The following is a 22,878-nucleotide window of genomic DNA, read 5'->3' on the forward strand; positions in this document are numbered from 1 at the left end:
AAAAATCTCTGATGCCCTTCACCTCAATTCCCCAAATGGTTTGAAATTCAGGAGAGCAAGGAAATTTGTTTTAATTAAGCAGGTGTGTATTGAGCACCTGCTCAGTGCTACGGCTTTGTCTGTGTTCTGGGAGAACAAAGATGACTTCTCACAACCCCAAGCTGCTCAGTCAAATTCAGCCACACAGATGAAGTACATAATTATAACATTGCATGTACAGTGATTGTGCTGTTCATAGAAGGAATGCAGGGGAAGTGGGAGCAGGATTTCCAAGGATTAATGAAACTCAGAGGCAGTACAGGGGTGGGATGATGGTATTCAGGAGGACCGTACTGATCAAAGAGAGATCACTTGCATCTGTTCAAACCTAGGACTGGTATTAGTAGGCTGTAGGTAGGTGGGGCACTGGCAGCAGAGGACCTTGCAAGGACAGGAGGCGTACACAGTGAAGGACCTTGAATATCCTGCTTAGGGGTTTGGTCTTGGCCCATAGACAAAAGGGAGCAAATAAGCAGGTGATTATAATTTCATTGTTCCCCCACTACAAAGAGCACAGACCCAATTTCTTTGTTCTTTTCCATTATTGTAATGGTAAGTTAACAATTTTATTACTGTACCTAATATATAAATATGTTTTCTCAACAGAATGAACTAAAATTGTCAGTAGTTTCTTTGAAAGAAGTACAAGAGAGTTTGAAAACAAAAATTGTGGATTCTCCAGAGAAGCTAAAGAATTATAAAGAAAAAATGAAAGATACAGTCCAGAAACTTAAAAATTCCAGGGTGAATTTCCTTTTTTTGATTTTAATGCTTTTCTATATATTTTTTTCTTTTTAGCAACTTTTGTTTAATCATGGGTTCATTTTGTGATTTCCAGTTTATCTACACTTCTTTTCCTCTTAAGCTTTTTGCCCTTGTCTCTGATATGTTGCTCTCCTCTAAAGTAGGTGTAGGGAAAAGAAGTACAATTTCAAGACATTTGTTCAATGATGCAACAAATTTTTGAGACTTTGCCCTGGGTGAGCAGAACAGAAATTCTCTGTCCTCCTGAGACTTACTTTATGTGATGGAGAAAAGTATTAAGTTTATAATCAGTGATATAATTACAGGTTATATATCATGAAAACGTATAGGGTATGCACACGTTGGGGTAGGAAGTACATGGGGAATCCCTGTACCTTCTGCGCAGTTCTGCTGTGAACCTAACACTGCTCTAAAAATATTTTTTAAGAAACACTAAAAAGAGAAACAATAGTATAGGGTTCTTTGAAATAATATAATGAGGGTAGCCTAATTTAAATTTTGGAAATCTGGGGTGGAGATGGGAAGGAAGTAGAAATTGATGCTGACATCTGAAGAATAAACCGTGGTTATCCTACTGATTTTGTACATGGAAGACCACTGGAGGCAGAGGGAACAGCATATGCAAATTCTTTGAGGTAGAAGGAAGCGAGGTGTGTTCCAGGAACAAAGCCTCATGCATAAGAAGGGGAGTGGCATGAGGTGACCATAGGAAAATAAGCACTAGGCAGGTTATTCAGGGTGCTGGATTTTACTTTAGGCGCAAGGGCATACCACTGATTAGTTTAAAGGGGGATGTTGGAACATGATATGATTTATGTTTAACAAGATGATGGGTTGTTGTGGGAGATGGATGGAGGCGCAGTGGGACAGAAGTAGAAGGGGGCAGACAAGTTAGCATCCTTTGTGGGGCAGGGCTTTTAAACCATCAGTTAACAGAACATTTCTGGTTTACCTCTGAATTTGCTATTCTAGTCATTCCTGTTTAATTAAGAATTATCACCCAGGAATAGACAATGATTATGAGAACAGAAATGAGAGCCAAAAACTAGATCTAAGTGTTTATGAGAAAAGTGTAGTTTATTTAATAAAAAACAGTTCTGGTTCAGTTGGTTGTTCACATAGAAGAAAAGGGATCTGGGTCTATACCTTGCACCATTTTAAAAAATAAATTCTATGGATTAAAACTTTAACAATTTTAGAAATTTTAGGAGAACGTTTGTATAATCTTGAACCGGGATAGATTTTTTTTTTTTTAATTAAGTTAGAGAAAAGGAGACCTATGGATCATGTTTATAATGCATATGAGAGGTAAAGGGATTATATCCATAACATGCAAAGAGTCGTTACAGATTGGTAAGAAAAAAGACAACAAAAATGAGCAATGATATGATTAAGCATTTCACTGAAGACAAAATCCGATTGGTTAAGAAGGTGGTTGGAGGGATAGGCTAGTGGGGAGAAGAAAAGTAAGTCCGTATTGTTACATGTTCATTTTCTAATTTTAGAAGAGGAATTAATCTTTTAAAAAGAATCAGCCGTAGTAATAGTTATTATACAGATGAATAGGAAGATCATAATTTGTAATACAATTGCCCAGGAGTAATTAGGAGCAGTTTGAATATTAGCAGACACGAACTCTTTTCAAATCATCATGAATAACCTTTGGAAGGTACTTCAGTGAGTGATTTAGTAAAATTGTGGCAGTTTTCCTTTGTGTAAGGATATTTGGCAATTAAGAAGCATAATTATATGTACTTAGACACATGTCAGTAATAGCGCTTTCTTACTGACCTAGAAACTTGTTTTCTGCTCTTAAGCTTTCAGTATTAAGTGCAGAAATTATTTAAGAGCAAACAAATTGACAGTACTGCAGTTTCATAAAGGAGACTATCAAACTGGTTTTTATGTTTCTTTCTTTGAAAGCAAGAAGTGATGGAAAAGTATGAAATCTATAGAGACTCTGTCGACTGCTTGCCTTCATGTCAACTGGAGGTACAGTTATATCAGAAGAAAATACAGGACCTGGCAGATAACAGGGAAAAATTAACCAGCATCTTAAAAGAGGTTTGTATTGTGTGGAATTTTAATGTTTTTATTATGGAATAGTTTACTATAGTTCCTTGGCTTTCCTTTTATTTTGTGTTACTATTTTTCCTAAAGAAAGGCAGGATCATTCTAGAGTATAATAGATGTGGCAGCGTTCGCTGAGCAATAAAACATTTTTCTTCTTAAACATAGCAGTGGTAAGACCTATGTTAGCTTTCAGATGAAATGAATGAATAATTAACATGGCACGTTGCTGTGTATATTTTGGAGGAAAGTAATGGAATTTTAAACCTGTTCTAACAGTTGGAAATGATCTCACCAGTAAGCCCAAAGTCCCAACTTACGGTCTCACATCATACCTGCGATTTAAGTTTATGCCCTTAGTGCCTGCCCTGAAGATGGAGGGTGAATGCCAACATTAATTTTCCCAGGCTAGAAGCTTGAAAATCCTTTTTTACTTCTTAACTTTATCATAGTAACCCACACTGTCCCCAGGATCACTAACACTGCATTTGATAAAGGATTTCTTTTTTTGAGGGAAGTAGGGGTTAGAAGGCGAGGTGACCTGAGATATACTATCCCAACCATACACTTCCTTGTCTGCCATCCAGAGTCAGCAAAAGAAGGTTGAGGTTCACTGCTTTTAATGGTTCTAGGGTTTCCCCTTTTCTCTTTATTCCTCCTACTTTAATTCAGACCCAAACCCCCTTCATGTAGCCCTGCCCAGGGTCCTGTTCCTTCCCAGTGTCCCCAGTGCCTTGCTGTGGTCCCCTCCCAACACTCTGCCTTCTTCTGCTCGGCTTTAGGGCTTAAACAGTTTTACCTCATCTTCAAATTGTATCTTCTTATAGCTCATCCCAGGAAATAGATGTTTGTTTTGTTTGTAAATCCTAATTGGTTGTATCGACTTTAAATACTTCCTGTCAACTATAGAGCCTGAACTTGGAGGACCAAATTGAGAGTGATGAGTCAGAGTTGAAGAAATTGAAGACGGAAGAAAATTCCTTCAAAAGACTAATGATCGTGAAGAAGGAAAAACTCGCCACGGCGCAATTCAAAATAAATAAGAAGCATGAGGACGTCAAGCAGTATAAACGCACGGTGATTGAGTACGAACTTGTTTTCAGTTTAATGTGTTAGAAAATAATTGGGGAAAGCTAGTCCATTTTTCCCCCCTAAGATCCTGAAACTCCTGTAATTTTGACAGGGTATTCCACCTGTGGGTGAATAAAAAAAGATGAATTAATTATGAATCTTAAAATGCTGGGTCTAGATTTAGAGCTGTTTTAGGTCCTAGTTTTTTCCCTTTCCAGATATCCGTGCTTCCACGTCCTTTGCAGGATTCTCCAGAAGGGTTCTGGTGCCCCTGCCCATTTCAGTGCACTCAGAGGAGTGGGCTAGGGCTGCATCAGATGAGTCACCTGGTCCATGTTATGGTCCAGCTGGGCCCCGGCATTATAGCATCCATGTTTTGAGAAAGGGTCCTATTTTTTTTTTTTTTTAAATCCAGGTAAGAAGTAATATTTCACTAAGCGTTTTATGGCCGTTGTTAGCCAGCATGCTGGGGTGTTCCCGTGGTAGAGCCTTCTTCCTGTCAGTCCTCAGGATATATTTTTAGAATACACCCCCAGATACGTCTATGAGATGTCCTTGTTTCAGTCTGCACGTGGTGAAAATTTCCTTTGTTCTTCCTCATGCAGATGAAGACAAAGGACAGAACAGGCGGATTTTGTATTTGCTGCCAAACTGCCTTGCAGAAAAGTTGTCCCGAGTCACATTCCTCCCAGTAGTACGTGCGTGAGCACAGCTGGGGGAGTCACCTTAAAGTCTCCGGCGTAAATAACAGCCCTCAGCTCCAGCACCCTGTGGGGTTTGCAGCTCTTTGCTTGTATGTCCCAAGAGAGTGTTTAGGTTTGTCAAACAAATATACGTGATCTCTTTGGAATCAAAATTAGAGTTTCATGTTTTCCTTTTCAGATGCTTGAGCGGAATTAAAATTTAGCTGTCTGTTTTCCTTTAGAGATTGCAATAAAGTTCAAGAAAAAAGGGGAGCTGTCTACGAGCGGGTAACCACAATTAATCAAGAAATCCAGAAAATCAAATTCGGAATTCAGCAACTGAAAGATGCCACTGAGAGGGAGAGGATGAAGTCTCAGGTGAGTGGGTGCCCACAGGTGCCTTTTTAATGGTCTCACCAGCTCACTGTGGCGACTCTGCTGTCCTCACGTTCAGGATATTGCTGGCTCTCTAAAGTAGACATTGACCCCCAGTTCCTTGGTTCTGATTCCATTTACAGCCCCTTTTCCATTACCAGTGTTTGTTTGGATTTATGCCTCCTTCATACATTTTTTCCCACCATGTCCTTTCCCCTGACCTAGCCGAGCATCCGTGCTCTGCTGTAAGAGTGCGTGCTCCATAAAGGTTCTGAACTTTTTTTTAAATTAATTTATTTTTTAACTTAAATTCAATTAATTAACGTATAATGTATTATTGGTTTCAGAGGTAGAGGTCAGTGGATTCATCAGTCCTATATAATACCCAGTGCTCATTCTGAACTTTTTTGATAGATGAACTTGGATAGTGATTTTAAGTAATGTCCTTTAAAAAGTTTCTGCATTTTTTCGGCCTTATAAAAGGATCTCAGAAGTATTTCTAGAGGCGCCTGGGTGGCTCAGTCGGTTAAGCGTCTGCCTTCGGCTCCGGTCGTGATCCCAGGGTCCTGGGATGGAGCCCCGCATCGGGCTCCCTGCTCGGCGGGGAGCCTGCTTCTCCCTCTCCCACTCCCCCTGCTTGTGTTCCCTCTCTCTGACAAATAAATAAATAAAATATTAAAAAAAATTCTCACCATCAGTGTTAAATGTGTTTGAGCTATTACCTGAAACAGAATAGCGGAGGGCGGTCCCTATGTGATGAGAATTTTCATGATATCTTTATCATAATTGCCTAACGTTACTTGCTGCTTCCATTCTTGGCTTGTTTCGGTGTATTTATTTTATTGTTTCATAAACAGTTCTAAGTTTAATGAGGACAGACATCGTCTACATTTTTGTCCTTCCAAAATGGCAGCACGGTGCCAGACATCAGATGTTTACCTCTTTCTATCCTTTTCTTACCTGCTAGTGTCTCCAAGAAGTCGTTTATTCCTGATACACGTATTATACCTCATTTTCTCTTAACTTTTGAAGTTTGATCTATATCTTCCAGATTGCCCCAAAATGCTCTACTAGAAATCACTAAAAACAACTCTTTATCCCATGGCCTCTTTTTTTTTTCCCCCTCGTTCTTTTTCACCTTCCCTTTATTGACATATTGGATCCAGGTTTCCTAACACTCTGATACCTGAGAAATATTTAAATACTTGCTGTCTCTACCTTCTACCATCCATATCCAATTTGCAAGGAGTCCTAAAACTAAAAGCCACTGCAGACAATCCCCCTCACCCGTTCTCAGGAACCTGTATCCTCTCGAAAAATGGCATCGCTACCCGACATGGAAGCATGGGTAGACGTACCCCGAGTGCTGTCTCGAGGCTGCTGGGAAGGGAGGAAGGAAGGACGGACGGAATGAAGGAAAGGAAAAGAGAACGGCCGTCCTCCCTGCTGCGGTCAGCCCAGTCGGCTGTCCTAACTTTCTGTGTTCTTCCCTTTCTTTCCACATTTCAACTGCTTCTCTTTCTCCTGCCCCTGAACGAGATATTCACCAACGCCCAGCTCTCTGTTTCTCTCTAGAATGGGGGTTAAGAAGATCTAAGAGATATTTAATCCTACTTCTTAATCAGGGCAATCAATCGGTGACTTTTTTTTTTTTAAGATTTTATTTATTTGACAGAGAAAGACACAGGGAGAGAGGGAACACAAGCAGGGGGAGTGGGAGAGGGAGAAGCAGGCTTCCCGCCGAGCAGGGAGCCGGACGCCGGGCTCGATCCCAGGACCCTGGGATCATGACCTGAGCCGAAGGCAGACGCTTAACGACTGAGCCACCCAGGTGCCCCTCAATCAATGAATATTTATTTGTTATCACATGGTCAGGCCCAGTTAGCGAACCAGCTACTATGTGCCTCAGCACTTCCAGCCCATCAGTCGTAAAAGTGCCCCTGCCGGCCTCACGTCATTGTGTTTAGTGTCTGTCTCGCCAAGAACATCTTCAGTTTCTCAACAGTAGCAATCATGTATTTTCTACCTTAGTATATCCTGTCAAACCATGCCTGGAATGGCGCCTTATATGTAGTATGTTTTTCATCAATATTTGTAAACTTGGATGGTCATCTAGCATGGTGTTTCTTAAAACCAGCTGCATATTAGAATTCAAAAATGAACAAACAACCACCCCCCCAAAATGTCCTGAATTAGAATCGTCAGCAACGGGGGGGTTCATGAACTGGAATTTTTTACTGTGGCTTTTGAGAACCATTGATAGGTTCTGCTTCATTGTTTTCAATGTCATCGAGCTCATAACCACCCAGGCTGTTCTGCTAGGACCGCTTTAGTGGTTAAAATGTTATTTCGAATTTAAAATATAATTTCTGTACTCAAGTGAACCAAGATCTCTCTGGAACAAATCTGTATCATCCTCTGCTTAAATCACTTCAGACATTTGAGGATAATGATCATGGGTTCCTCCAGCCTTCTCATCTGGGTTAATGAGCCCCAGTTTTCCAGCCATTCTTTATATAGCTTAATTTTCAGATTCATTACTATCCTGTTTACTGTCTTCTCCCCTCTGTTTCCTGTTTGTCATTATTCTGTTTAAAATGTAGGACCCAGGACTAAACATAGCCTTCCAGATGATGCTGGGACCAGTCCCAAAGCACAATGCTTCTGTTACTGAAGTGTAATACTGGCTTGGATTTTTAGCAGCAGCATCTCGCCCTGAGCTCATATTGAGCTGCTGATCAATTCAATGACCCTACCCGTTCCACCATGTAGTTCGGCCTCGTTAAATTGCTTCACCGTACATAAATGCAACCATTTCATGGGACTGTTACGTCAGAATTTTACTAGTATTTCGTTAAGGCTTCCATCTATTCTATGCAGATTTCAAAGTATCAAGGTCATTTTAAATCTTTTTATCATTCATTTATCTCATGGCTTTGCACCACCTGCACATTTGATCAACATGCCTTTTTCGCCAAAATGAAAATGTTGAGTAGAATTGGGCCCTTTGCTACAGTAGATATTTCTTCCTTCAGAGTGGCATAGAACCACTGAGCAGAACTTTGGATGCAGTTGTTGAAGTTGCTAAGTTGTTGTAACTTTTCCCAGTCTGTATTGTGATACCCATGTGTCCTGAGCAACATGGGACAGTCTAAATCCTATGGTGAATCATGATGCATTTTTCCAAAGAGCTCCTTTTAGCTTCATAATCATAATCAACCTCCATGAGAAGGAAAAGACAGCCTACAGTTGCCCATTTGTTCTGGGTGCAGTTTCTCTGAGATCCTAATGATCTTCACATCCCTTTTTTTGGTAATATTTTATTGTTATGTTAATCGCCATACATTACATCATTAGTTTTTGATGCAGTGTTCCATGATTCATTGTTTGTGCATAACACCCAGTGCTCCACGCAGAACGTGCCCTCTTTAATAGCCACCACCAGGCTAACCCATCCTCCCACCCACCTCCCCTCTAGAGCCCTCAATTTGTTTTTCAGAGTCCATCGTCTCTCATGGTTTGTCTCCCCCTCCGATTTCACCCCTTCATTCTTCCCCTCCTGCTATCTTCTTTTTTTTTTTCTTAACATATATTGCATTATTTGTTTCGAAAGTACAGATCTGTGATTCAACAGTCTTGCACAATTCACAGCGCTCAGCATAGCACATACCCTCCCCAATGTCTATCACCCAGCCACCCCAACCCTCCCACCCCCCACCACTCCAGCAACACTCAGTTTCTTTCCTGAGATTAAGAATTCCTCATATTGTGAGCTCGTATGATACATGTCTTTCTCCGATTGACTTATTTCGCTCAGCATAACACCTTCCAATTCCATCCATGTCGTTGCAAATGGCAAGATCTCATTCCTTTTGATGGCTGCGTAATATTCCATTGTATATGTATACCACATCTTCTTTATCTGTTCATCTGTCTGTGGACATCTTGGCTCTTTCCATAGTTTGGCTATTGTGGACATTGCTGCTATAAATATTGGGGTGCACGTACCCCTTCGGATCCCTAATTTGTATCTTTGGGGTAAATACCCAGTAGTGCAATAGCTGGATCGTATGGTAGCTCTATTTTCAACCTTCTGAGGAACCTCCATACTGTTTTTCCAGAGGGGTTGCACCAGCTTGCATTCCCACCAACAGTGTAGGAGGGTTCCCCTTTCTCCACATCCCCGCCAACATCTGTCGTTTCCTGACTTGTTAATTTTAGCCATTCTGACTGGTGTGAGGTGGTATCTCAGTGAGGTTTTGATTTGGATTTCCCTGATGCCGAGTGATGTTGAGCACTTTTTCATGTGTCTGTTGGCCATTTGGATGTCTTTAGAAAAATGGCTGTTCATGTCTTCTGCCCATTTCTTGATTGGATCATTTGTTCTTTGGGTATTGAGTTTGGTAAGTTCTTTATAGATTTTGGAAACTAGCCCTTTATCTGATATGTCATTTGCAAATATCTTCTCTCATTCTGTAGGTTGTCTTTTGGTTTTGTTGACTGTTTCTTTTGCTGTGCAGAAGCTTTTTATCTTGATGAAGTCCCAATAGTTCATTTTTGCCCTTGCTTCCCTTGCCTTTGGTGATGTTTCTAAGAAGTTGCTGCGGCTGAGGTCGAAGAGATTGCTGCCTGTGTTCTCCTTTAGGATTTTGATGGACTCCTGTCTCACGTTTAGGTCTTTCAACCATTTGGAGTCTATTTCTGTGTGTGGTGTAAGGAAATGGTCCAGTTGCATTCTTCTGCATGTGGCTATCCAATTTTCCCAAAACCTTTTGTTGAAGAGACTGTCTTTTTTCCACTGGACATTCTTTCCTGCTTTGTCGAAGATCAGTTGACCATAGAGTTGAGGGTCCATTTCTGGGCTCTCTATTCTGTTGCATTGGTCTATGTGTCTGTTTTTGGGCCAGTACCATACTGTCTTGATGACAGCTTTGTAATAGAGCTGGAAGTCCGGAATTGTGGTGCCGCCAGCTTTGCTTTGCTTTTTCAACATTCCTCTGGCTATTCGGTGTCTTTTCTGGTTCCATACAAATTTGAGGATTTGTTGTTCCATTTCTTTGAAAAAAGTGGATGGTATTTTGATGGGGATTGCATTGAATGTGTAGATTGCTCTAGGTAGCATTGACATCTTCACAATATTTGTTCTTCCAATCCATGAGCATGGAACGTTTTCCCATTTCTTTGTGTCTGCAGTTTCTTTCATGAGCATTTTATAGTTTTCTGAGTACAGATCCTTTGCCTCTTTGGTTATTAGATTTATTCCTAGGTATCTTATGGTTTGGGGTGCAATTGTAAATGGGATCGACTCCTTAATTTGTCTCTTTTCTGTCTTGTTGTTGGTGTATAGGCATGCCACTGATTTCTGCGCATTGATTTTATATCCTGCCACTTGACTGAATTCCTGTATGAGTTCTAGCAGTTTTGGGGTGGAGTGTTTTGGCTTTTCCACTAAAGTATCATATTATCTGCAAAGACTGGGAGTTTGGCTTCTTTGCCGATTTGGATGCCTTTTATTTTGTTTTGTTCTCTGCTGTGGCTAGGACTTCTAATACAATGTTGAATAGCAGTGGTGATAGTGGACATCCCTGCCATGTTCCTGACCTTAGGGGGAGAGCTCTCAGTTTTTCCCCATTGAGAATGATATTCGCTATAGGTTTTTCATAGATGGCTTTTATGATATTGAGGTATGTAGCCTCTATCCCTATACTCTGAAAAGTTTTGATCAAGAAAGGATGCTGTACTTTGTCAAATGCTTTTTCTGAATCTATTGAGAGGATCATATGGTTCTTGTTCTTTCTTTTGTTAATGTGTTGTATCACGTTGATTGATTTGCGGATGTTGAACCAACCTTGCAGCTGAGGGATAAATCCCACTTGGTCGTGGTGAATAATCTTTTTAATGTACTGTTGGATCCTATTGGCTAGTATTTTGCTGAGAATTTTTGCATCCATGTTCATCAGGGATACTGGTCTGTAATTCTCCTTTTGGATGGGGTCTTTGTCTGGTTTGGGGATCAAGGTAATGGTGGCCTCATAAAACGCGTTTGGACGTTTTCCTTCCATTTCTATTTTTTGGAACAGTTTCAGAAGAATAGCTATTAATTCTTCTTTAAATGTTTGGTAGAATCCCCCTGGGAAGCCATCTGGCCCTGGGCTTTTGTTTGTTGGGAGAGTTTTGATGACCGCTTCAATTTCCTTAGTGTTATAGGTCTGTTCAGGTTTTCCATTTCTTCCTGGTTCAGTTTTGGTAGTTGATACATCTCTAGGAATGCATCCATTTCTTCCAGGTTATCTAATTTGCTGCCATAGAGTGGCTCATAATATGTTCTTATAATTGTTTGTATATCTTTGGTGTTGGTTGTGATCTCTCCTCTTTCATTTATGATTTTGTTGATTTGGGTCATTTCTCTTTTCTTTTTGGTAAGTCTGGCCAGGGGCTTATCAATCTTGTTAATTCTTTCAAAGAACCAGCTCCTAGTTTTGTTGATCTGTTCTACTGTTCTTTTGGTTTCTATTTCATTGATTTCTGCTCTGATCTTTATTATTTCTCTTCTCCTGCTGGGGTTTAGGCTTTATTTGCTGTTCTTTCGCCAGCTCCTTTAGGTGTAGGGTTAGGTTGTGTATTTGAGACCTTTCTTGTTTCTTGAGAAAGGCTTGTATTGCTATAGACTTTCCTCTTAGGACTGCCTTTGCCGCATCCCAAGGATTTTGAACAGTTGTGTTTTCATTTTCATTGGTTTCCATGATTTTTTTAAATTCTTCTTTAATTTCCTGGTTGACCCATTCATTCTTTAGTAGGATGCTCTTTAGCCTCCATGTATTTGAGTTCTTTCCGACTTTCCTCTTGTGATTGAGTTCTAGTTTCAAAGCATTGTGGTCTGAAAATATGCAGGGAATAATCCCAATCTTTGGTACTGGTTGAGACCTGATTTGTGACCCAGGATGTCATCTATTCTGGAGAACGTTCCATGGGCACTAGAGAAGAATGTGTATTCCGTTGCTTTGGGATGGAATGTTCTGAATATGTCTGTGAAGTCCATTTGGTCCAGTGTGTCATTTAAAGTCTTTATTTCCTTGTTAATCTTTTGCTTAGATGATCTGTTCATTTCAGTGAGGGGTGTGTTAAAGTCCCCCACTATTATTGTATAGTTGTTGATTTGTTTCTTTGCTTTTGTTATTAATTGCCTTATATAATTGGCTGCTCCCAGTTAGGGGCATAGATATTTACAATTGTTAGATCTTCTTGTTGGATAGACCCTTTAAGTATGATATAGTGTCCTTCCTCATCTCTTATTACAGTCTTTGGTTTAAAATCTAATTTGTCTGATATAAGGATTGCCACCCCAGCTTTCTTTTGGTGTCCATTAGCATGGTAAATGGTTTTCCACCCCCTCACTTTCAATCTGTGGGTGTCTTTGGGTCTAAAATGAGTCTCTTGCGGACAGCATATGGATGGGTCTTGTTTTTTTATACAATCTGATAGCCTGTGTCTTTTGATTGGGGCATTTAGCCCATTTACGTTCAGGGTAACTATTGAAAGATATGAATTTAGTGCCATTGTATTGCCTGTAAGGTGACTGTTACTGTATATTGTCTGTGTTTCTTTCTGGTCTATGCTGCTTTTAGGCTCTCTCTTTGCTTAGAGGACCCCTTTCAAGATTTTTTTTAGGGCTGCTTTCGTGTTTGCAAATTCCTTTGTTTTTGTTTGTCCTGGAAGTTTTTTATCTCTCCTTCTATTTTCAATGACAGCCTAGGTGGATATAGTATTTTTGGCTGCACATTTTTCTCATTTAGTGCTCTGAGTATATCATGCCAGTCCTTTCTGGCCTGCCAGGTCTCTGTGGATAGATCTGTTGCCAATCTAATGTTTCTACCACTGTAGGTTACAGATCTCTTCTCCTGAGCTGCTCTCAGGATTTTCTCTTTGTCTCTGAGACTCGTAAGTTTTTCTATTAGATGTCAGGGTGTTGACCTATTTTTATTGATCTTGAGCAGGGTTCTCTGTGCCTCCTGGATTTTGATGCCTGTTTCCTTCGCCAAATTAGGGATGTTCTCTGCTATAATTTGCTCCAGTATACCTTCTGCCCCTCTCTCTCTTCTTCTTCTGGGATCCCAATTGTTCTAATATTGTTTCTTCTTATGGTATCGCTTATCTCTCGAATTCTGCTTCATGATCCAGTAGTTGTTTATCTCTCTTTTTCTCAGCTTCTTTATTTTCCATCATTTGGTCTTCTATATCACTGATTCTCTCTTCTGCCTCATTTGTCCCAGCAGTCAGTGCCCCCATTTTTGAGTGCACCTCATTAATAGCCTTTTAGATTTCGATTTGGTTAGATTTTAGTTTTTTTAATTCTCCAGAGAGGGTTTCTCTAATAACTTCCATTCATTTTTCAAGCCCAGCTAGTGTCTTTAAAATCATGATTCTGAACTCTAGGTCCAACATCATACTAATGTCTGCATTGAATAGGTCCCTGACAGACGGTACTAGCTCTTGATCTTTTTGTTGAGGTGATTTTTTCCATCTTGTTGTTTTGTCCGGAGGAGAATAGATGAATGAGAGAACAAAATGCTAACAGGGTAACATCCCCAGAAAATATACTCTAAACAAATCAGAAAAGACCTGAAGCTGGGGGAAAAGAAAGGGAAAGAAAGAAAAAAGAAAAAGGGGGAAAAAGAAGAAAAAGAAAAATAAAAACAAGCAAAACAGAACAAAAAAAAAAAACCAGAATATGATCAAATATCTAGCTGTTGCATAGATCAGTGCCACCCACTAGATTTTAGGTGTATTTTGGTCTGTTAGAAGAAAGTACCTCCCAAAATTTTAAAGAAAGAAAAACTTATATATGTACAAAAATAAGGGTTGATATGATGAAGGGATGGAATATGAATGTAAAGTTGAAAATTATAAAAAATTTTATAAAAGCAATTGATAAGAAGTTGTTTGAAAAAAGAAAGAAGAGGATTTAAAAAAAAAAAGGGAGAGGATGTGATCAGGCAGGAGACTGGAACAAAGCCATACACTGGAGATTTAGGGTATATTTTGATCTGTTAGAAGAAACTGTATCTCAAAATTTTAAAGAGAGAACAACTCACATGTATATGCCAAAAATAAGGTAACTACTATGAAGGGATAGAATATGACTCTAACAATGAAAAATAAAAATGTTTTTTAAAAAAGGGATTGATAAGATGTTGGTTGAAAAAGGGAAAAAGAAAAATTCAAAAAAAGAAACAGTTAAAAAATTAACTTTGAAAAACTAATGAATCATGGTAAAATAGCCATGAATTCTATGTGCAGTATTCCCCTAGCGCTGGAGTTCTCCCGTTCTCCTTGATCGGTAAACTTGGTCTTGGCTTGCTGGCTGTTCGTGCTGATCTTCTGGGGGAGGGGCCTGTTGCCGTGGTTCCCAAATGTCTTTGCCGGAGGCGGAATTGCCCCGTCCTGGAAGGTCTGGGCTAAGTAATCTGCTCGGGTTTGCTCTCAGGAGCTTTCATTCCCGGCAAGCTTTTCGTACCGCTTTGGAGGACGAGAGTGAAAATGGTGGCCTCCCAATCTATGCCTGGAGGAGGCGAGAACTCGGGGCCCCGCTCCTCAGTGCGCCCCCAGAGAAAAGCAGTGAATCACTCCCGTGTCCCCGGTCTCCGGCCGCACTCCGTGCTCACCCGGCCTGTGACCGAGAGTTTCTATCTCTGGCACCCGACCCCGTGTGGAGTCTCCAAACCCAGCAGATCCCTGCGGTGCGCTCCCGCGCCGCTCCTCCCCGGGGAGGAAGGGGAGTCTCCCCAGCTCTGCCGTTTGTTGGGTCCCTGCTGGAGGAGCAGTGGCCCGACTGGGCCGCGGATCACAGTTTATGGCCACCCCGAGCTGCGAGCCCGCGCCTCGGCTCCGTCTCTGCAGCCGGCTTCCCCGCTCTGATAGCCGGGAGCTCTGCTGCACTCAGGCACCCCCAGTCTTTCTGTGACCCCGAGGGTCCTGAGACCACACTGTCCCGCGAGGGTTCCACCTCCCGCTTAGCCACTGGAGCGACGTCCCTCAGGGGAGCTGACTTCTAAAAGTTCCGATTTTGTGCTCTGCGGCTCTACCACTTGCCAGAAGCCGCCCACGGAGGCCCCCTCCCCCGCCATCTATCCTCCCGAATATCGCCTCAGAGTCACTTCTCCACAGTCCTACCTTCCAGTAAGTGGTCACTTTTTTGTCCAGAGAGTTTTTGTTATTCTTTTCTTCAATCTCCTGTTGAGTTCATAGGTGTTCAGAATGGTTTGATCCCTATCCAGCTGAATTCCTGAGACCAGATGAAATCCAGGTCTCCTACTCCTCCGCCATCTTCCTTCACATCCCTTTTTTCATTAAATATTCTTTCCCAGAGATCCTTATCTCTGCTGCTTTCAGTTAACACCTTTATTTAGATCGGTTTCTAAATCGGTGTCCTGTTCTGTCATCCCATCCGTGCTCCTTAGTGGAGCTGCCCGCTCGCTGTTTTCAGTGGGCTCACTTATCACAACAAAAATAACATTTATAGAATGATTTGCTTCCAGCATCTCTCCTCCTCACTGTCTCTCTCCTTCTCTGCTGCCTGTCTCTCTTTCCCTTTTACTCCATTTCTTCACAAATTTCTTCTTATGCTTTGATGGCATCATCATTTTTCCATCACAAGGAGTTGAAAGTTTGGACTTTGTGTAGATAATCCTGACATCCAGACAAGCACCTGGTTAGTGTTCGGATTTTTTTAAACGTCATTGATACTGTTCATCACAACCCCTTTCTCCTCTGCTTTTATCACCTAATTTTGTAATGCTTATGGATTGTGGCAAAAACTTGCTAAATTTCTTCCTTGACTTAAGATTCTCTGCATCAGATCTGCCCTGAATACTAAGTACTGCCAAATTTATCCTGCTAAACTATCCCTGTTGCTATACTTTCCTGCTTAAAACGGGAGCTCCCGGTTTCCCTGTGGTGCATTCCCTCAGTGCGTTGTTCACCTATGGCCTGTGCATTTTCTGGGTGCCAGGGGCACCACCTGACTTGGAGTCAGTAGTGCATAAGGAAGGCACGATCCGTGCCTTCTAGACTTTTAAAGCTTTAGATCTAAGCTAATCATTTCAGTTACTTACAATTTACTAAAAGTATAGTCTCTGATTCCTGTGACATATCTTCGATCTCTCTCCTCTCTCAAATACTACTATAGTGCTTTTAGTTGATTCCAGAGAATCTGGATTTGTGCTGTCCAGTGGGTAGCTACTGGCAACACATGCCTATTTATATTTCTATTTAAATTAATTATAATGAAATAATATTTAAAATTTAAAATATTTAAAATATAGTACAAAATTTAGCCATCCTTTAAGTGCCTGGTATCCAGTCTGGTCTGGATTATATGTTCCTTCAGGGTAGAAAGCACATCTGCATTTTCTAGTGTACTTATGCACTGTGCTACTTCTAGAAGGTACTCAGTAATGTATTTTGTTGATGAATTAAATATGTACTTGTTGGGTAATGATTGGCTGTAAAACCCCATTATATACAATTGAACCTTGAACAACCCAGGGACTCAGGGTGCCAACCGCATGCAGTTGAAATTCCACATGTAACTTCTTACTTGCTAAAACCTTAACTACTAATAGCCTGCTGTTGACTTATAGCCTACTGGTAAAATAAAGAGCCAATTAACACGTGTTCTGTATGCTATATATATTGTGTACTGTATTCTTACATTATGTAGGCCAGAGAAAAGAAAATGTTAGGAAGAAAATCATGAGGAAGAGAAAATACATTTACAATCCCATACTGTATAAAAATCTGTGTATAAGTGGACCCGTGCAGTTCAAACCCATGTTGGTCAAGGGTCAACTGCTCTCTTCAGTTTATCTGATGTAAAAGTGAGACAGTTCCCTGGACCAGTGCCGGCCAGTAGGACTTTCTGCAGTGATGGGGATGCTCTTCTGTCCTGTTCTGTACGGTAGCCACTGGGTCCCTGTGTCTGTGCAGCAGCTGACGTGTGGTTAGTACAGCCCAGGAGCCCGGAGGTATTTAAATGTCAGTTTTCTAGCCACAGGCACCTGGTGGTTACCTCACAGACACCACAGAACCAGACTTTGAATTTAAAAATGTTTCACTTTAGTGAAGTCATCACCGTAAGATGTACTTATTTTGTGGATTAGATGTGGATTAATTAGATTCTAAAGTTCCACTTGGATGCAGAATCTAATTGGAAACTGAAATAGCATTTGTGAGGGCTGTGCTTGTTGCCATTAACATCCTCTGAGGGTTGCCTTGTTACTTCAGATGTGTGCTTGCTGCCTTCCGTCGATGTGCCCCGGAGAGGACTTTTTTTTTTTTTTTTTTTTAAGTAGGCTCCATATCCAGCATGGAGCCCAACTTGGGGCTCGAACTCATGACCCTGAGATCAAGACCTGAGCTGAGATCAAGAGTCGGATGCTCAACCCCCACCCCGAGCCACCCAGGCGCCCCTGGAATGGGCTTTAACGTGCCATTTATGGTGGCTCTCCCTGCAGGGTTTGGTTCCTCCATGAGAGTCTTTGTTCTTGGAAGGAAATGGTTTCTTTAAGTGTGTTGAAGTGGTTGGTTCAGATATTTAGATTGTGTATCTTTATTTAACCACACTTAGTCTTTTTTTTTTTTTTTTTTAAGATTTTATTTATTTGACAGAGAGAGACAGCGAGAGAAGGAACACAAGCAGGGGGAGTGGGAGAGGGTGAAGCAGGCTTCCCGCGGAGCAGGGAGCCCAATGCAGGGCTCCATCCCAGGACCCTGGGATCATGACCTGAGCCGAAGGCAGACGCTTAATGACTGAGCCACCCAGGCGCCCCAACCACACTTAGTCTTAATAGTTTCTTATGAGTACTTTCTTTCTACCAAATTTATTCAGCTTCCTTTTTAGTAAGAATAAATATACACTTCTATGGAACTAGGAAGTTAAACTGATCTATAGCTGCTGAATGTGCTGAGTTTTTTTTTTAAATGGTGTTTACACAAGCTAGCAACTAATTTCACCTTGTTTTTCCTTTAAGATTGAAGAAATAAACCTTTCAAAAATGTTTGATTTATTTTCTTAATGATTCGTATTCCATCATAGTTGTAGTAATTTGATGCCCAATTAGATCTTAGAAATCTAAATAGACTCTTCTATTTTTGTATTAGGATTTAATAAATATCTGTGTTTGGTTTTGGAAAGTGTTTAGCCTTAAGCATCTGTTTATATTCACTGAATCTTGAGCAATAGTTCTCAAACTTGCATAGGTGACAGAGTCTGGAAGTAGTTTCATTCTTTTTTGAAACACTATGAATTGTAATGTATTAAATTATCATCTGTATAGTTTGTTCAAAATCAGATAGTATCTACACTAAAATTTAAATTAAGGTAAGTAGTACCAAACTATAGGTTTAAGAAAAATTTAATGGCAGGGATGATTAAAATGAGAACATTATACCCATTTACTACTTCTTCCTCCCATTGGAAGAGAACTGCTGTTTTATTTCAGTGATGAAAAACCATCAACTTAGAATACCACTTCTTCTTGTGTCTGGATTTGAGAATTGTTTTATTCAAGAAAAATGAATAATACAAGGATCAAAATTGCACTGGATGAGTATGAGTGTTTGCAGGCCAACTGGCTTCTTTTATTATTTTATTCCATCTCTAAACATTGTTCTCTCATTTTTTCTTAATTCTTAGCACATCCACATATGTTTATATGAAAACTCATTATTGCTTATGGTAGAATTACCCAATAAGTTTATTAAAGTGTCTCTAACGTGTGTATTTTTCAGTCGTACAGATGACTTAGGAAATCGGTTGACCTATCTTTCATTGGTGATCAGGGCCAGACACAGAGGGTCTAGTTGTCTGGAGTAACCCAGGGACTTGCCTGGAGATGAAAAGCTCCAAAGTAAAAGCTTGTCCTTGACAATTACAAATACATTCTTCACATCTTTGAATCCAAGTCTTTGTTACATGTCTCTCTGCTCTGTTCTTTCTAAGCAGCAGACCTCTTTGATGTGTCTGTTCCGCCTAATGAAGGAATGTTTAAAACGAGTAGGTACATGTGTGTGTGTGCACGGGTGTGCGCATGAGATCATTTAGGCTTTAAAATATTATTAATATTAATGAGATGGTTGGAATTCTTGTAACTCTTATCAGTTTAGGTTGATGCACGGGATAATTCTTACTCCATTTCATTTTCCGCTTAGGAAATATTTCTGAGTTTGAAGGCTGCTTTGGAGAAATACCATGAAGGCATTGAAAAGGCCACAGAGGACTGTGGTGCTCAGTTAGAGCAGAAGACAGGTGAACTGAAGAAGAGGATGTTCAGGACATCGGCCTGATGGACACAGTCACTTGGCTTCCTATAAACAGCTCACCGCCTTCATTTTACCTTTGGAAAGGGAACAGTTAAATTGAAGTCAACGGAAGTATCAGAAGCAACACATAATATTCTATTCCTCTCATAGGTTGTTACTTTGTAAGATAATGCATTTAATGTAAACTTTTCTTAACTTATAATTCAAATAACTTGTGTAGTGATTCATGTCTCTGCCCCTTGTAAGTAGTTGGAATAAAACCAAAATAGGTGCATTTGAAAGATGTACTTTTTCTTTTGTTTTCCTGGCTGTAGGTGCTTTGTTTGTGGACATCAGGGGGTGTAGTATTTCTGATCATTGTGGTTGGGATCTCATTTGATCCTCACTTGGGCAACTCTGGGTGCAATTTTTTTTTTTTAAGATTTTATTTATTTATTTGACAGAGACACAGCAAGAGAGGGAACACAAGCAGAGGGATAGGAAGAGGCAGAAGGAAAAGCAGATTCCCTGCTGAGCAGGGAGCCCGATGCGGGACTCGATCCCAGGACCCTGGGATCACGACCTGAGCCGAAGGCAGACGCTTAACAACTGAGCCACCCAGGCGCCCCTGGGTGCATATTTTTATTACTGCTTTATGGGTGAAGTAACCATGAGGGTACTGAGATCAAACAGCTGAGCCAGAATTTGGGCGGTGCTCTGTAGGGTGCTGGAGTCTGGAATGTTCCCCCTATACCACACTTTCTAATGTGATCATTTGAAAGAAAGTTTGAGTGTGGGCTTCGGCCCTTGATCCTCAGCTTCTTACTCCTGTTTGAAAACTTGTATCTACACCCACAGCTCCAATCACAATGGAGACATCCATGCAACTTTTACTACATTATGTACATTTAATTACATTTTGCTTATTTCTCCTGAATTTCACACTTGCATGTCCAATAGTCAGTAGACGTTTTTAACCTTTTGGCATTCTGGCCGAGCCTAATGGACCCTCTCAAAATAATGTTTTTCGTGCATGAAGTAAAACACAGGATTGCAAGGGGAACCGATGAGATTCAAATAAGATTATCAAAATGTTTAACACATGTTCTGCTAAATAGTATCGCTAACTACACATAGTTGGAACCCCTCCATTTTCCTTCTTGTGTACCTCACTCTTTTTTTTTCTAAATATTTTTTATTTATTTATTTGACAGATAGAGAGCACAGGTAGGCAGAGGGGCAGACAGAGGGAAAAGGAGAAGCAGGCTCCCCGCTGAGCAGGGAGCCCGATGCGGGGCTCGATCCAGGACCCTGGGATCATGACCTGAGCTGAAGGCAGTCGCTTAACCGACTGAGCCACCCAGGCACCCCTCACTCCTTTTTTATAACATTTAGTTAGCAAGAACTGTGGATCAATGTACACAACTCAGCTTCTCACATCTTCCCTTGTGCTGCAGTTTGCATTGTCCTTTCCTACCTGAGAAGCTTGTGATGACCACCTCACCAGGCTCCTGGTCTCTACGCACCCCTACCCCCACAGGCATCTGGGCGTTCTAAACTTGCAAGTTAGATTATGTCAATGATTTGCACAGTTCTTTTGGATATTCAAACTGCTGCTGGGGTGCCATGGTGACCTCACAGGGGAACCATGGAATAGTTGAAATTTGCAAGGGAAGCATAGAGATGGTGACTTTCTATTCGACACCACTGCAAACTGCTAGCCCAATGTAGCTCAGTTTCAAAGTTAGATCCCACTGCATTCCTTTCAATGATAACATCTTGATGAAGTGGGTTTCTGGCCTTTGCTGTGATAATAAGTGTCACATTCTCATGGAATAAGAAATGAGGGTGGTGATGTCCAATCTGACTGCAAAGTTTGTTTGAGAACTTGGGCACTGTCCAGTAGGTACACACATCCAATTAATAATTGGTTATTTAAGGGTAGAATAAAAATACTTAAAGTTTTTGTGTTATTCTTCCTAAACACACATTGTTAGAACAGAAATGCCCAAGAAGTTGTTTTAATCTAACTACTTAATAATGGACCCGTTAAGTGTTTGTTGTTTTTTTGGCCAAGGGGCACAGTGAAAGAATTTCCGAAACAGAAAGGGCTTCATGAACTGAGAACCTCATGGGACCTCTCACTTAAGGACAAAGTAACTGTGCCTGAGTTTTAAGACCCATCTTAATCCAGACTCCTGCCTTGTCTCTTGCCGCTTCTCGTCAGAGCTTTATCCTGGAGTGATCCCGGGCACATCACACCTGCATGCGTTTGTACCTGTTTCCTCCCTTAGCTTCTGTTTTTCCTTTGTATGTTCAACTGGAAAACACTCATTTTTCAAGTCTCAATCCAAACTACAGCTGAAATGCCCTTTTAAACTTTGTCAGGTTTTCCTTTATGTCTGTTATGATTTTCATTAATTTATATCACTAATTTTTTACACATCTTCACTTGCTAGACTTTCTTGAGGCTGTGTCTCTCTCTATTGTTGTTTTTTTCCTCTCTCTCTCCCTCTCCCATACTTCTAGGATAGCGTAGAGCTGGGCACCTGGTAGTCACTTATTCTGTTTCCTTAAGGAACTGCCATTTTTCTCTCCCGTCACCAAATAATTTGTCCATTGAGGTCAGGTTTATCTAAATCCAGCAAGAAACTTGTATCTTCCATGCATTTTTTTTCACACCAAACCACTAGTTTGCTAGCTTCACTCTCCCTTCCCAGACATAAAAAATCCACCTTCAAGAAGCCCTCAGTATAATCCACATTAAAATCTATGTTTGGCTGTTTCAATTGAAGACTACATTACATAATTTGAGATTTTTTTTTTCCCAAAGCCTCCTTGAATATATTTGACTTCCTTGGGCTGTGTAGCATTTTAAAGTGTATTAACAGAACAACGACTGCTCTGAAGGAAGGAAAGAGCAGTGTGTGTATGTGACATAGGCTGAGGCCTGATCTCGAAGGAAATTCTGCCCATATTTAGACTCTAGGCATCTTTTATGAGTCCAGCTATATGTCGCTATATGTAGAGCAAATATAATTTCAAATTGAACTGGCATATTTCAAGGAGCTAATCCATTTTATGACAAAGCAAGGGAAATTGAAATATGTACCTTGCAGGCTGAAGTTAATACATCTGATTTTAGCTTAACGGGATGTTTCCTATTTTTAGTAAGACCAGAAAAGTTTTATATGAAATTCCATTTCAAATTCAGGGCCCGCCACCGACTTCAATTAAGTTGGCTCTCTCCCTTTGATTGAGACTGGCCTCTCATCTTCCTACCGGTATTGCCACCAGGGGGCATAACATAGCTTGCATGACCAATGCCGGAATAACCCGATTTTAAGATCTGAAAGCTGAAAAATTTAAAGTGATAGTTACAACTCGAAAAAAGCATCAGAAGGAACCCGGAGACAATCTATTTAGAGTCAAAATAGGTTCTAAACAGTAACTTAAAATTATTTAAAAGTCTGCTTACAAGGATGACTCAACACAAAGCTCTGATTTCTGACCCTATTTTATTATCTTTTTAAGATTATTTTATCTAAATAATCCTCCTAGTGCTTGGTTGCTGGAT

At 40.6% G+C, this 22,878-nt stretch overlaps 1 protein-coding gene across 2 annotated transcripts in view; it reads left to right on the forward strand.

The window, feature by feature from the left end:
- Window positions 1-19,600, forward strand: part of NUF2 (NUF2 component of NDC80 kinetochore complex) — a 37,115-nt gene extending 17,515 nt beyond the window's left edge. For both annotated transcript variants that reach the window (XM_027612451.2, XM_027612453.2), the window contains exons 10-14: window positions 646-783; window positions 2,728-2,868; window positions 3,784-3,959; window positions 4,871-5,006; window positions 19,212-19,600. In XM_027612451.2, the coding sequence (XP_027468252.1) occupies window positions 646-783; window positions 2,728-2,868; window positions 3,784-3,959; window positions 4,871-5,006; window positions 19,212-19,346 (726 nt within the window). In that variant the 3' untranslated portion in view covers window positions 19,347-19,600. The remainder of the gene's footprint in view (window positions 1-645; window positions 784-2,727; window positions 2,869-3,783; window positions 3,960-4,870; window positions 5,007-19,211) is intronic.
- The last annotated feature ends 3,278 nt before the right edge of the window (window positions 19,601-22,878 follow it).

This window comes from Zalophus californianus, chromosome 10, assembly GCF_009762305.2.
Source record: "Zalophus californianus isolate mZalCal1 chromosome 10, mZalCal1.pri.v2, whole genome shotgun sequence".
NCBI lineage: Eukaryota > Metazoa > Chordata > Mammalia > Carnivora > Otariidae > Zalophus > Zalophus californianus.